The sequence below is a fragment of the Rousettus aegyptiacus genome, unplaced genomic scaffold (genome assembly GCF_014176215.1).
Source record: "Rousettus aegyptiacus isolate mRouAeg1 unplaced genomic scaffold, mRouAeg1.p scaffold_m13_p_2, whole genome shotgun sequence".
NCBI lineage: Eukaryota > Metazoa > Chordata > Mammalia > Chiroptera > Pteropodidae > Rousettus > Rousettus aegyptiacus.
In genome coordinates this window covers 48101250-48116160 of record NW_023416295.1, presented here as the reverse complement: position 1 = coordinate 48116160, position 14911 = coordinate 48101250, and the positions used below count along the sequence as shown (strand labels likewise).

The 14911-nt window shown below is 32.0% G+C and overlaps 1 protein-coding gene and 1 pseudogene across 1 annotated transcript in view; one reads left to right on the top strand and one right to left on the bottom strand.

Moving 5' to 3' along the window:
- Window positions 1-14911, bottom strand: part of TLK1 (tousled like kinase 1) — a 123582-nt gene that overhangs the window by 81243 nt on the left and 27428 nt on the right. The window contains exon 2 of the mRNA XM_036237970.1: window positions 4419-4537. Coding sequence (XP_036093863.1) covers window positions 4419-4537 — 119 coding nt within the window. The remainder of the gene's footprint in view (window positions 1-4418; window positions 4538-14911) is intronic.
- On the top strand, window positions 3040-3158 carry LOC118614675 (annotated as a pseudogene).

Genomic DNA, 14911 nt, shown 5'->3' with positions numbered 1-14911 from the left:
TATGTCTCTATTATATAAATAAACTAATTCATTCAACTCAACAGCTAAAAAAAGAGCCACAGAGTGAACCCAAAGTAACAAGTAAATTATGAAGACAAAAATCAATGGGAAAAAAAAAACAGGGATAGATTAAAACCGAACTTTCTTTGAAACAGTAATTAGTTGAAGCTTTGACAAGAATGTGCAGAAAAAGAGAATATGAAAGCATGAACAGAAAGGAAAAAACAAAGGAAGTTTTTACAAGTATTATAACTATACACTAATAAGTTTGAAAAGCATAAATTAAACGAATTCATAAACTAAATAAAATTAAATGTAAATGGTAGTAAAAGACCTCCCCTCTCAACAAACCCCAGGCCAAAACAGTTTTATAGGTAGATGCCTAACCATCTACCCACAAACATTTCCTATCATATACAGGATGCTGAAGATATTGAAAAGAGTGAAAGGGGAAGCAGTTCATTTTATGACACTAGTGTGATACTGATTTAGAAAACAGGTAAGGCAGGGTGATGAAAATATTCCATATCTTGAGGGGGATGTGGATTACTATAATTGTACACATTTGTCAAAACTCACTAAACTATTACTCTTCAGGTTTGTACATCTATTTCTTCTATAAATATATATATGTAAAAATTCAAAATAAAGTAGTTAACCATACATTAAATCCAGTAAATATTTTTAAAACAGTGTCATAACCAAGTAGGGTTTACATCAGAAATGCAAACAAGGTACACCATTAAACAACAACAACAAAAACTATGAATATAACTCTAATAATCTAATGGAGAAAAACTGATTCTTTTAACCATGAACAAAAAGAGACTTTCATATAGTTCAACATTTATGATTTTTAAACAAATGAACAATTAAACACTTAACTAACCATTTACAGAAAAGCTCTTTAATTTAGTCATGGTTATATACACAAAACCTATAAGCAAACATTACACTTAATAGAGAAACTTTAGATGACTCTTCTTGAACAAGTCATAGCCTTAAATGTCATGACCAATATAGGAAAAATAAGATCAGTAAGATCCCATAACATATATTACATTTGCAAAAGGATCTAGTAGACATATGGTAATTAACTGTAAGACAGAATGCATTTTATTCTATCAAGATAAATGTTATTTTTATTCTTTGGTTGATCTCTGAGAAAGAAAAGTCCTGAAACATCAGTCTTCACAAATAGTTGGAACTATATAAAAAAGAATCACAAAAACTAAAATTGGGTCCCACCGACCTGGATGGTATTTTAAGAGTTAAATACTGCTGTTTAATGTTATACTGGCACAAGAACACAGACCTTTGGAACATAAATTTCAGAGGAAGATCCATATACATACATGGCAACCTAATATATGATAAAGGTGGTGGCATCCCAAATCAATGGAAAAACACGAATGATTTTAAGAAGCATTGTTGAGAAAACTGGTTCACTAGATGGAAAAAAATCAAACGAGATCCCTATCAATACCATATAAAAGGTGAGGTCTAGATGGCCTAAAAAGGAAATATGACAGTAAAATCATAAATTTAAAGAAGAAACTGTAGAATAATTTTGTGTGCCAGTTTTGTGGAAGCAGTATTTAACTCGCAGAATACCATCCAGGTCCATGAGACCCAATTTTAGTTTTTGAGATTCTTTTTCATGTAGTTCCATCTATTTGTGAAGACCAATGTTTAAGGACTTTTCTTTCTCAGATATCAACCAAAGAATAAAAATAAAATTTATCTTAATAAAATAAAATGCATTGTCTTACAATTATCATACTCCTACTGGATCCTTTAGCAAATCTAATATACATTATGGGATCTTACTGATCTTATTTTTCCTGTTATCTGTTATTACATCATCTAGGAATAGCTTCATCATTATTCATTATTGTTCACCAAATATTCCCAACTATGCTAAAACAAACAAAATAAAATAAAAACAAAAATGGAATGATGGCAAGACAGGCAGAATATGGCCCACAATGATGCCCAAGCCCTAATCTCCAGAACCTGTGAATATAATCTTCTGTGGCAAAAGGGGCTTTGCAGATGAGATTAAAGGTAAGTACTTTGAATTAAGGAAATTATACCAGAATATGAGTCCTGGGGTGGACTAATTACATACTTTAAAGAACCTTTCTATGCTGTAGTTAGAGGGAGAGGTTAATTTTCAACAAAAAGTAAGAAAGCTGCAACAATGATGGCTTTGAAGATGAAGGAAGGAGACAACTAGTCAAAGAATGCAGGCAGCTTCTAGAAGCTGGAAAAGGCAAGGAAAATGATCTCTTAGAGCCTCCGGAAATGAATGTAGCCCTACAGCAGATGCCCTGATCTTAACCCAATGAGACCAGTGTAAGATTTCTGATCCTGCAGAACTATAACAGATATGTTGTTTTAAGTAACTTTGTGGTAATTTATTATGGTAGAAATAGAAAAACGATACAGATTTAATGATCTAAAAAGATGATGCGATAATGAAATAAAGTATCGTCTTTCAGTTAGTTATCTTCCTGCCTTGTCCAAATACTATATCGTCTTTCGAGAATTTATAAAAGACTAGACATACCAGCTTTGTAGTATGATTTTAAGCTTTCACTGACTCTAGCTGAGAATTAAGAAATATCTATTTTTTACCCAAGATGTTCAAGAGAGGAAAATGACAGAGGAAGGCATTTTATATATATTAGACAAATCAGGAAGTAAATACAAAGAGATAACAGCACCTCTAGACTAATGGTGGTGACACTGACTACATATGTCAAATCTCAGAGTCGTCATATAGCATTACCTTAAACTTTCTCAAATTCAAGAATCAATGAATTAGACGACTTAAAAAAAAAAAGGAAACATTTTCATCATTCATTCATTCAACTGAAGGATTTCACCATATAATGTTCTGTACTAAAACCTGGACCATCTCGTTAAGCTCAAAGGTTCATGACGACATTCTTCATCTTCTATGTTTGTGCACCAAGATTTACTTGATATGAAGAGTATTTTTTTTGTAGGTTTAAATTCTTATTAAAATTTCTAGTCTACAGCCATGCTATCCTAAACAAGTCTGATCCCGTCTGATCTCAGAAGCTAAGCAGGGTCAAGCCTGGTTAGTACTAGGATGGGAGACCACCTGGGAAGACCAAGTGCTGTAAGCATAAAAAAAAAATAAGGGACTGTAAGCTGACAAGGTCCTTGCAATCTTCGAGGTCAACCAAGGGTTGTCTCGCCTAAAAATAATAAATAAATACAAATTTCTAATAAAGCTGTTTTTTGTTATACCTTTATTCCTACTGCTGTTGGTAGTAAAATAACTTAAAAATAGCAATAAGGTCTATTTAAACCAGATGGCTAATGGTGGTAACTACTATTTTTCTTAATATTCCAAGAGTTAGTAAAACCTCAGAGGTAGACTATTAAAAAAAAAAGGTATGATTACAATGAAATTAAAGAATTCTGTATAATGATCCCGTACAATACTAGATACCATGAACAAAGATAACAGACATGACAAAATGGGAGATGTTATTTGCACTGTATTGGTTATTTGCATTAACCAATATGGAGTTAATACACAGAATATACAAGGAACATGGGAAAATCAGTTTGATAAATAAAGTGACCTGATAGAAGTATAGGTAAAGAACTGAAACAATTTATAAGAGATTCCTAAAAAGCCAACAAGTATATGAAGAAATGCTTAAAAATAATTGCTGGTACAAGTAAAACAATGAGGTATTTTATACCTAAAAAATTTTCAAGAATGAAGAATCTGGATGATGCCAAGTGTTTTTGGGATTTGAGGATACAAAATACTCATGTACTCTGCTGAAAGTACAGATTAGTTTTGTATAACTGTTCTGAACAGCAATCCAGCACTATTTATTCAGCTAAGTCTATATATACCCTATGACCGAGCAATTCTGCTCTTGGGAAAATATCCTAAATAATTGCTCACAAAGGTCCATAAGAGAACAAGTACAAGAAATTCACTGCAGTGTGAGGAAGTAGGGAGTTGAAAACAACCTGATGTCTATCTGAAAAGTGTAAAAGATACACTACTAAGTTTTATGCAGCAGTTAGAAGCAGTGGATTAATGTACAGATAGGAGTGTGAGTGATAGAAGCAAGAAAGAAAGAGGTCAGGAAAGGTAAAAATTATGTAATGGGAGAAAGGCAGTAGAATCTACCAAATTCCTTTTTACTCCTGAAACCTAACTGCTGGTTTATATCACAACACCTGTGAAATATGTTAGGCTATATTAGACATGAGGTTTATAAACACTGAATTTTTTCCTATACATTATAAAAATTATAGTAGTATTTTGCTATTAAGCACATATGTAGGGACCCCTTACAAAACATATTTTAGATTATTGAATACAAGGAAAGAATGTTAAATTTTATAATTATACTCACTTTAGCTCCAACACTGCAACTGCCAGTGCTCCCAGTGCTCCCACTTGCAACTCCTGTAAATCTAGCTTCCAATAATTCTTGCCTTCTTGGATCCAAACTATGAAGCTCATCCATTGCACCTATTAAGAAAAAAAATACAGACACGCACACATATATATACACATATATATATATACCTTTATATAAAACACAAAATGTATGTTTAGTTGAGATATCAATATAAACGTAATAAGTTCTATGAACAGGTGAAAATAAGACAAAGATATTTGTAATGCCCATACTCTTTTATCAAAACAAGCTACAGTAGATTTCCAACATTTTTTACTGCAATCCACAGTAAGAAATATATTTTCCACACAAATGAGTAGTTACATACATAAACATGTATTCAAAAGTTTCACAAATACTTCTTAACTACATGCAGTGCACTCTAATATATTCTAGTCTATTAAAAATGAAAAACACTATTGTGAGCTATTAAATTGATTTCATGAGACATTACTGGACCACAGGTCCACAGTTTGAAAAGAAAAAACACTCTAATAGTATACTTCCCTATTTTAAACTTATACAGAATTTTGGCACTAAATGATATTACCACTTATTTTGTTTACATATACACCTTATCTGACTAACTAAACTATATTTTAAACTAGGAAAGATTATTTCTTCACTGTCGGATCCCAAAGATTTTTTTGTACAATGGATAGTTTTGCCAGTTTTCAGTTTCTATCAGATGAAAAACACACACATTTATCAAACAGATCACTGAGGTAAGATCTATTACTGAACACCCACCTAGAGAATTAAGGAGGAAACATTAGCACTCTCATACAATTGCAAGTATGCATATTAAAGCACCACATATTCTAGCTGAAGTAAACTCTTAAAAATTTTTTTATCCATATTTACTGATTCTCTGTTGACATAAATGAATGCTTCTCAAAGGGAGCAAGGAGAGTATGATCAGAACCCAGAATCACATGTGGAACATTTTCAAAAGACAGTAGACCCCTTCCACACACCCTGACATTCCTCTCCTGAAGGTAAAGAGTTATTCTTATAGAACTTATTTAACATTCTCTTCATTACCTTTAATTTTCGTGAGACAGAGGACTAGATGGGTAATAGCCATGCTTCCGTGTTTATTTGCATCTCTGTATCTGAATATATCTTCCCAGTGCACTCCTCCTTTTTCCATCTCAGACAAAGAGCTGAAGCCTTCAATTCTTGCTTTTGATTCTATTCTTTTTTTAAGTGAGATATATCTCTTAATTTTCTTCATTATTATTTTATTTCCCCTTTTGTGAATAGACCAGAAATCCTTGCCTTGTTTTTTTACTGATACAATGCAATATAATTGACTTTTTTCTCCTCAGTAAATGTTTGTATATTCTATTTTATCTTTTATTAAATTTATTGGGGGTGGCATTGGTCAATAAAATTATACAGGTTTCAAGTGTACGATTCAGTAATACATCATCTGTATACTGCATTGTGTGTTTACCACCCAACATCAAACCTCCTCCTGTCACCATATATATTTGACCCTCTGTTACCCACCCTTACATACCTCTCCCTCTTCCACTTTTCCCTTTGGTCATCACCAAACTGTTGTCTGTGTCTATGAGTCTTTGTCTTCTTCATTTGTTCCTTTCAGTTTTATATCTTACATATGAAACAATATGGTTCTCAACTCTGTCTTATTTTGCTTAGCATGATTATATCAAGATCCATCCATGTTGTCACAAATGGCAGTGTTTCATCTTTCCTTATGGCTGAGTAGTATTCCATTGTATACACGTATTACATCTTTATTATCCAATTATCTATTGAAGGACTCTTTGGTTGTTTATATGTCTTGGCCATCATGAATAATGCTGCAATGATCGTCAGGGTCCATGTACCTTTACAGATGAATATTTCTAATTTTTTTAGGTGGATACTTAGAGAGGGATTGCTGGGTCATATGATAATTCTATTCTTAATTTTCTGAGAGACTTTCATACTATTTTCCATAGTGGCTGTATCAATTTACCTTCCCACCAGCACTGTATGAGGGTTCCTTGTTTCCCCACAACCTCAACAACATTTGTTATTTGTCTTGTTGATGACACCCATTCTTACAGGTATAAGGTGGTATCTCACTGTGGTTTTGACTTGCATTTCCCTAATAGCTAGTGAAGTTGAGCACCTTTTCATATGTCTGTTGGCCATTTATATGTCTTCTTGGGATAAGTGTCTGTTCAAGTCCTCTACCCATTTTTTAACCAGACTTTGTTTTTTTGCTGTTGAGTTGTATGAGTTCATCTATTTGGTACTATTAGCCTCTTATCAGAGGTATTGTTTGTAAGTATCTTCTCCCATTCAGTTGGTTGCCTCTTTGTTTTGTTTCTTTGGCTGTGAAGAAGCTATTTAGTTTGATAATAGTCCTATCTATCTATCTATCTATCTATCTATCTATCTATCTATCTATCTATCTATCTAATTTTTGCTTTGACTTCCCTTGCTTTTAAGGTTAAATTCATAAAATCCTCTTTAAAACCAAGGTCCATGAGCCTGGTAACTATGTTTTCTTCTATGCAATTTATTGTTTCAGGTCTTATATTCAGATCTTTGATCCATTTTGAGTTAGTTTTGAAGTATGAAAAGAGATAGCAGTCTAGTTTTATTCTTTTGCATGTGGCTTTCCCATTTTCCCAGCGCCATTTATTGAAGAGGCTTTCTTTCTCCATTGTATGTTCCTGGTTTTTTTATCGAAAATTATTTGCCCATACATATGTGGGTTTATTTCTGGGCTCTCAATTCTGTTACACTGGTCTGTGTGTCTATTATTCTACCAATACCACGCTGTTTTATTGTCACTTTGTAGTTAATTTGAAGTCAGGCAGTGTAATACCTCTAGGCTTGTTCTTTATTCTCAGGATTGCTTTGGCTATGCAGGTTCTTTTGCGATTCCATACAAATCTGAAAATTTTCTGTTCTAGTTCTTTAAAAAATGTATTTGGGATTTTGATGAAGATTGTATTAAATCTATATACTGCTTTAAGTTATATGGCCATTTTAACTATGTTGATTCTTCCACAGAAGATGTTTTCATTTCTTTGTGTCTTCTTCAATTTCTTTTAATAATATTTTGTAGTATTCAGTGTACAGGGCCTTCAAATCCTTTGTAAGTTTATTTCTAAGTATTTTATAAAAGAAATTTTTTTAAATTTCTTTTTCTGAAATATTGTTAGTGTATAAGAACACAATGGATTTTTGTGCATTGACTTGGTATCCTGCAACTTTATTGCATTTGTTTATTGTTTCTAATAGCTCTTACCAGTCTTATTCAATATAGTATTGGAATTTCCATCTAGAGTAACCAAACAAGAGAAAGAAATGAAATAGAAGGAATCCACATTGGGAATTAAGAAATCAAATCGTCACTTTTTCCAAGACAACTTCTTTACATATAAAATCCTAAAGATCTCATTCTTTCCTGCTATCCAAGGGATCTTGCACTTGCCTGAATCCCATCTCTCTCTTGCAGTTTTCCCTTCCTTTCTCCTTTCCACCTTCAAATACAAGTAGTTTTCAAATACCACTTTAGCTTGAATTCCATGTTATTAACATATCGTTTAATTCTTTCCTTAAACTGATGATTTATAACTATATCCTTCCTTGGGTCCTTAGAATCTGGTTTCTATTTTAAGTATACTACTAACAATGTACTCTCAAGTATAACTAATGCTTCCAACATTTTTCTGATCCTGCAATTACATCAGAAATTGTGTACTCTTCCTTCCTTAGAAATAAAAAACAAAAACAAAAACTCCCAATCCCTTGGCTTCTAAAAATACACAGTTCTATAGTTTTCAGAATTTGACCATGTCTTTTCTATTTCTCTTGCTTTCAAGGATCAAAAATCAATCTATGGCTTTCTGTTCTCTTTTCATACTCCCTCTGGGTTCAAACTGGTAATTCTCAAATGAAACACCTAGTATATGCCAAGTCATTCAAGTCTTAGGCTTTGCACTGGAAATAATGCAGTAATAAGAAAGACTGTCCTCAAAGTGCTTACAATTCACTGATATTCTGCTGTATAAAAACTATCAATTCTGCCCTGGTACAACATTATTCTGAAAATATTAAATCATATTTTAAAAATAAGTATAGAGTTGCTATAACTATTCTTGCCCAATTACTTTTGCAAATAAATGTTTTATTTTTTAAAAAATAAACATCTACATGTGGCATTGATGGGTTATAGGGATGATGTCTATAAACTATTTAAGAAACTGCTGAAAGTCTCCAAAATAGTTGTACTTTTTAACACTTCTATATGCTTGCCAATATTTGATGTTCGCTTTTTAAAAAAATCTTTATTTTAGCAGTGTGAAGTGGTACCCAGCCTTGATTTTGATTTGCACTTTCTGGATTACCAATGATTTTCGTACCTTTTCATTAGCTTACTGACAATTTGTATATCTTTTATCGTTGACATTAAGAATAAATTTCAAGAATGCTGCCCAATTTTTTATTAGGTTGTTATTGATATGTAGGAATTATTTATGTATTCAAAACACAAGTTCTTGTTAGATAATATATAGATGATAACTAGATAACGAAATATTTTCTAAGTCTCATTTTCCATTTTATGGTGCTTTCATAAGCAAAAGTGTTTAATTTTGGTGAAGTAAAAATTGTCTAATTTTCTACTTATGGTTATTATTTTTCTATTCTAAGAAAATTTTGCATGTCTCAAAGAAAATATATAACCTTCATAAGTTATGTTTTTCTGTTCAGGTCCATGATTCTGTTGAGGTCCAATATTAATCTTAAATTAATATTTGTGTACAGTATGTGGTCAAGGATTTTTTTCTCATGTGTTTTTTCTATTTTACCATCACCATTCACTACAAAACAAAAAATAAAATTCTGCTTCACCAATAGTCCTAGTGACTTTGTAAAAGTTAATAATAATATGATACTGGCATAATGACAGACATATAAATCAATGAAAAAAAAAAAAAAGAGAGCCCAGAAATAACCCCTCACATATATGGTTAAATGATTTTCAACAAGAGTGCCAAGACCATTCAGTAGGAAAAGGAGTCTTTTCAACAGATGTGTTGAGAAAAATAGATATTCACATGCAAAAATATTAAGTTGGGCCCTTAACACCATATATAAAAATTAACTCAAAATGGATCAAATATCTAAACATAAGACCCAAAACTATAATAAAATTCTTAGAAGAAAACATAGGAGCAAAGCTTCAGGTCATGGGATCTGGCAATGATTTCTTGGATATTAAAACCAAAAACACGAGCAAGAAAAGAAAAAAAATAGAACACTATCAAGAAAATGAAAAGGCAGCCCATAAGATGGGATAAAATACGTGCAAATCATATGTCTCATAAGGAATTGATATCCAGAATATATAAAGAAACTCTACAACTTGACAACAAAAAAAAACAAAAACCTGATTTAAAAATAGGCAAAGGACTTGAATAGACTTTTCTCCAAAGATGATGTGAAACTGGCTAATAAGTACATAACAAGAGGCTTAATATAATTAATCATTAGGGAAAGTAAATCAAAACTACAGTGAGATACCACTTCATACCTATTAGGATGGCAATTAACAAAAATAAAGAAAATAAAAAGTGTTAGCTAGGATGTGGAGAAATTTGAATCCTTGTGCACTGCTGAAATGTAAACTGGTGCAGCCACTGTGAAAAATGGTATGGCAGTTCCTCAAAAAATTAAACGATGAATTACCATATGATCCAAAAACTTCACTTCTGAGTATATACACCCAATAGAAGGGAAAATAAGGACTAGAATAAATATTTGTACATCCATGTTGATAGCATTATTCACAGAAGCCAAAAGCTAGAAGCAACTTAAGTGTACACCAATGAACAAATAAGTAAACAAAATGTGGTATATACATAAAATGGAGTGTTATTCATCATTGAAAATGAAGGAAATTTTGACACAGGTTGCAACACAGATTAACTTTGAAGACATTATACTAAGTGAAATAAGCCAGACACAAAGAACTGATACGTACTGTATGACATTTCTATGAGGTTCCTAAGTAGTCAAATTCAGAGAGACAAACAGTAGAATGATGACTGTCAGAGGTTGAGGGGCATGGTGGAATGGAGAGCTAGTGTTTAGTAGGTAGAGTTTCACTTAGGGAAGACAAAAAAGTTCTAGAGATGAATGGTGGTGATGGGCAGTACAACAATGTGAATATACTTAATGCTACTGAACTGAACCATACACCTAAAAAATAGTTAAAATGGTAAATTTTACATTATGTATATTTTACATTAATTTTTAAAAATAATCTTTGAAAGCAAAAATAAATACTGTATTTTTTATCAAAATTTTAACTTTGCTATTTCAAAAGATATGGTTATAAAAAATGAAAAAGCAAACAATAGACTGGGAGAAATGTTTGCAACACACATATAGTCTATATACTAAGTACTTTTTGGCGTGGTAACCAGTTTGATGGCCCACAGCAATTTAGCAGGGAAATTGAGGACATTGGTCTCTTTTTTTTTTTTAATTTTTATTTTCCATTAGAGTTGACATTCGATATTATTTCATATTAGTTTCAGGTGTACAGCAAAGTCGTTAGACATTTAATCAACTTACAAAATGATCTCCCCAATTAGTCTAGTACCTATGTGGCACTACACATCGTTATTACAATATTGTTGACTATATTCCCTATGCTGTACTTCGCATCCCAATGACTATCATCAGTCCCTACTTTGACCTGGACCAGCTAATAATGTGGTATTTTGTTTCTCTTTTTTTTTTGTTTCTAAGATGTATCACTTCCTCTAGGACTTCAACCCTCCCCCAAGAGGTCCTAGAGAAAGCCATATAATCAAGGCAAAAACAATAAATAACAAAAACCCACAATAACCATTCAGAAAACAATTTCTAACTGAAAACCCTTCCTAGGGGTCCCAACTTCGCTGTAGTCCTTAACACTCTCTAACAAGTTTTTATGACATTTTGAAGAGATAATATATGCAAAGACTTTGCTATAACATTTGGCACATAAATAGATGCTTAACATATATTAATATATCTCTTTAAAAATCCAGCCTTCAATACTAGAGCCTTCCCTCTCAAAATGCAAAACCTTAGATCCCACCCCAGCCCTACCAAATCAGAATTTGCATTTTAACCATACCCTCAGATAATTACTATGTGCATTCATGTTTGAAAAGCTCTGCTATAGAATAGGGGTCCACAAACATTTTCCATAAAAGGTCAAATGCTAAGTATTTTAGTCTTTGCAGGCCAATAGCAAAGCATGTAAATGTTTATGTAACAGTAAAGAAAAACTTTTTATTGAAATAATTCAATATATAAAAACAGTGTAATAGTTTATAATACGTAAGTCTGTTAATTGAAAGAAAAATTGGGGGGAGTAACACTTCACTTGAGTTTCCTATCTGATAATGCTCATCAGATTTTATGTATTTATCTTTAAAAATATCTTTTCTGAAAGATAGGTACTGCCAAATACTGATATTAATCCATAAGCACATGATTTTAATTGGGCATATTCATTACTTCAAAGGTAGTTATAGAAGCCTATTAGATTCTTCTTTTGATATTTGCCTTTCAGTATCCCATTACATTGCAGATTAATCACTTCCAATTGAAGGTTATGTAGAAGTTCCTCAAGTGCACAATTAAATGCATTTCGAAATATGGAAACTTTTTGCACTCGCATCAATGTCTGGAAAAAAACACTGCTGGAACTGTAGTTTGACGTTGGAAAATATATTCATGCAAATTCACGTGGGAATAAAGATCTCACTTTGACAGCATGAGAACTGTATAAAGCAGCTTGACGTTGTGATTCAAACATCAGTTGCCACTAAAATGACTTTACTGCAGCTAAATTTTGCATTTAAGTTAAATTCATTTAAAAACATCTTCAAGTCTGCAGAAAAAGCTAAGTTCCAGAAGCCAATTCGTATTTGATAACAGTGGTTGAGGGCCGTCCTCTTAGTTCAGAAAAATTTCAATCTCAGTCCAAAGATCAAAAAACTGCAATAAAATTTGACTACTAAGCCAGTCAAAATATTCAGCTTCTGTTTCTAACAAAAATTCATGATGCTATAATTAAGTCCATGAGAGTAAATGAAGTTCACCACTAACAATACTGATTCAATAACATGATAAATTCAAATTTTTTCTGCAGAGAACATGTTGATAATACGATGAATAACCAAAGGATCTGAACACCTCACATTTTTACAAGCTCTGTGAATTTGCTCAAATAAGTCTTTTTCTTTTTCCCGCATATTTTTACCATTAGTTGTAGCACATCTTAGCAGATCCCACTTCAGATTGTACTTAGTGTTTTTTCGACTTTAAAAATATTCTCGCCTGTAGTTGTTCTACGATTATTCACAGAGACTAATTTTTTTTTGCCACTTCAAACTTGACATTGACACCTTGAATAAATAACTGAGTAGCATCAATAACATCTGTCAACTCATCAAGAGATAAGGAAAACGACTCTGTATCACTTGTATTGTTTTTTAATTGACTTAAAATGTCACAACTCTTAAAGCAACTGTTCTTGTCATAAGTTAATAGTATAAAACAAGCGTATTTTCTCTGGACACAACTCTTAAAGCAACTGTTCTTGTCATAAGTTAATAGTATAAAACAAGCGTATTTTCTCTGGACACAACTCTTAAAGCAACTGTTCTTGTCATAAGTTAATAGTATAAAACAAGCGTATTTTCTCTGGACACATTTCTTTAACTGATGTAATCAAACATAATTTAATTTGCCATCAGTATGTGACTTTCCTTGCTGGGCTAACAACAAAGGAGCCTCTCAGAAAATTATTTTGGTGGCAGCCTCATTTTCAATTTTTAGTTTTAAAAAGAAATCCTCACAATGATGATTTTAAATCATTTTAAATGGACTGTTGCTTTAAAAAAATTGAGAGCTGGAAATACTATGGTGTATGTTTAGTCTAGTAATGTCAACATACAGTATTCTATCACAGCTACAGTATCACTGCATAATACTACTCCACTGTGCCTTGAAAGCATACCACTCAAAATCCATTTTTTTCTTCTTGTTTTGACATAATAGATATGTATTGGTATAAAAAAAAAAAAGGCTTTTTCCCCTTTCCCCTTTTTGTCTTCTTTTTCTGAACAGTTTAGTGGTTACCAGAGGGAAGGGGGTGAAGGAGGGAGGAGGATAAGGGCAAAGGGGGTCAAATAAATGGTGATGGGAGAAAATTTATCTTTAGGGGAACACAAAATGCAATATACATATGACATATTATTGAATTGTACACTTGAAACCTATATAATTTTATTAACCAATGTCATCCCAATAAATTTAATAAAAGTAAAATATAATAAAATAAAATAAAATAAAAATTGCAGACTGGCAATACACATGACATCCAAAACACTATCAAGTTATAGAGCAGTACTGAAATTTGTAGTAAACCCAAGGTAGTATGAAATGATAAGACTGCCATATAGGGTCTGTCACAACTACTCAGTTCTGCCATTATAATGCAAAAGCAGCTGTGTCCCAATAAAATTTTATTTACGGGCACTAAAATTTGAATCTTACCATGCAAAAATAGGTACTTTACTGACTTCTACTATAGAAAACACATTTCAAAGATTTTAATCTTTTATGGAATCATATTGTCATTTCTGACACCAAAAATTTGGTTTTCAATTACAAGAGGTGAGGTTTTCTAAAGAATATGCAATTTCATCACAATTCATTAAACTCTTTATTATACAATAAATGTTTACACTTCTGAAAAAGAATTTTAAGCCACTATAAAGACCATACATATCATCTTTAAAGAATACTACATTTCAAAATACAACCATCTGTCCCTAATTATGCTACTGTTCTTACTAAACTGCTCCCTAAAATCTACTGCAAACTCAAACTTCATCAATCACAACCTATTCTATGATGAAAATTTTTAGAGAAACAACATAAATGAAGGCCACAATTTGACCCATGAGAACAATTTATCACAGCCCCTTCTAATAAACATTTTCTATCTCTCTCTTACATACATACTCAAAAACTCAATAAATGTTAATTATGAAAGTATGACCTCCTGAGGTGGCCAGTCTAAAAAAGAATGCATGGATTTGGACATATTATTAGTTCTGGTTAATCAATATTACTTTATAGTTAGTTACACAAACTATAAAAAAATCAATCTTTCATTATATCATTTTTTAATTACCGTAAGTCTTCCTCTCCCTTGGCAGTCAAAACAAAATCTAAATATCTAAAAAGCATGTTTTCAAAAGGATATCAGTCACCAAAAAGTAAAAGAATTTCTTCACTAAGACCTTTCTAACAGTAGATTCATCTGCTAAGCAATCACCTCATATTTTTATATCTGAAACTTACTGAAGTCTGAAAATATTTTAATTCATTTGTCTTTAATT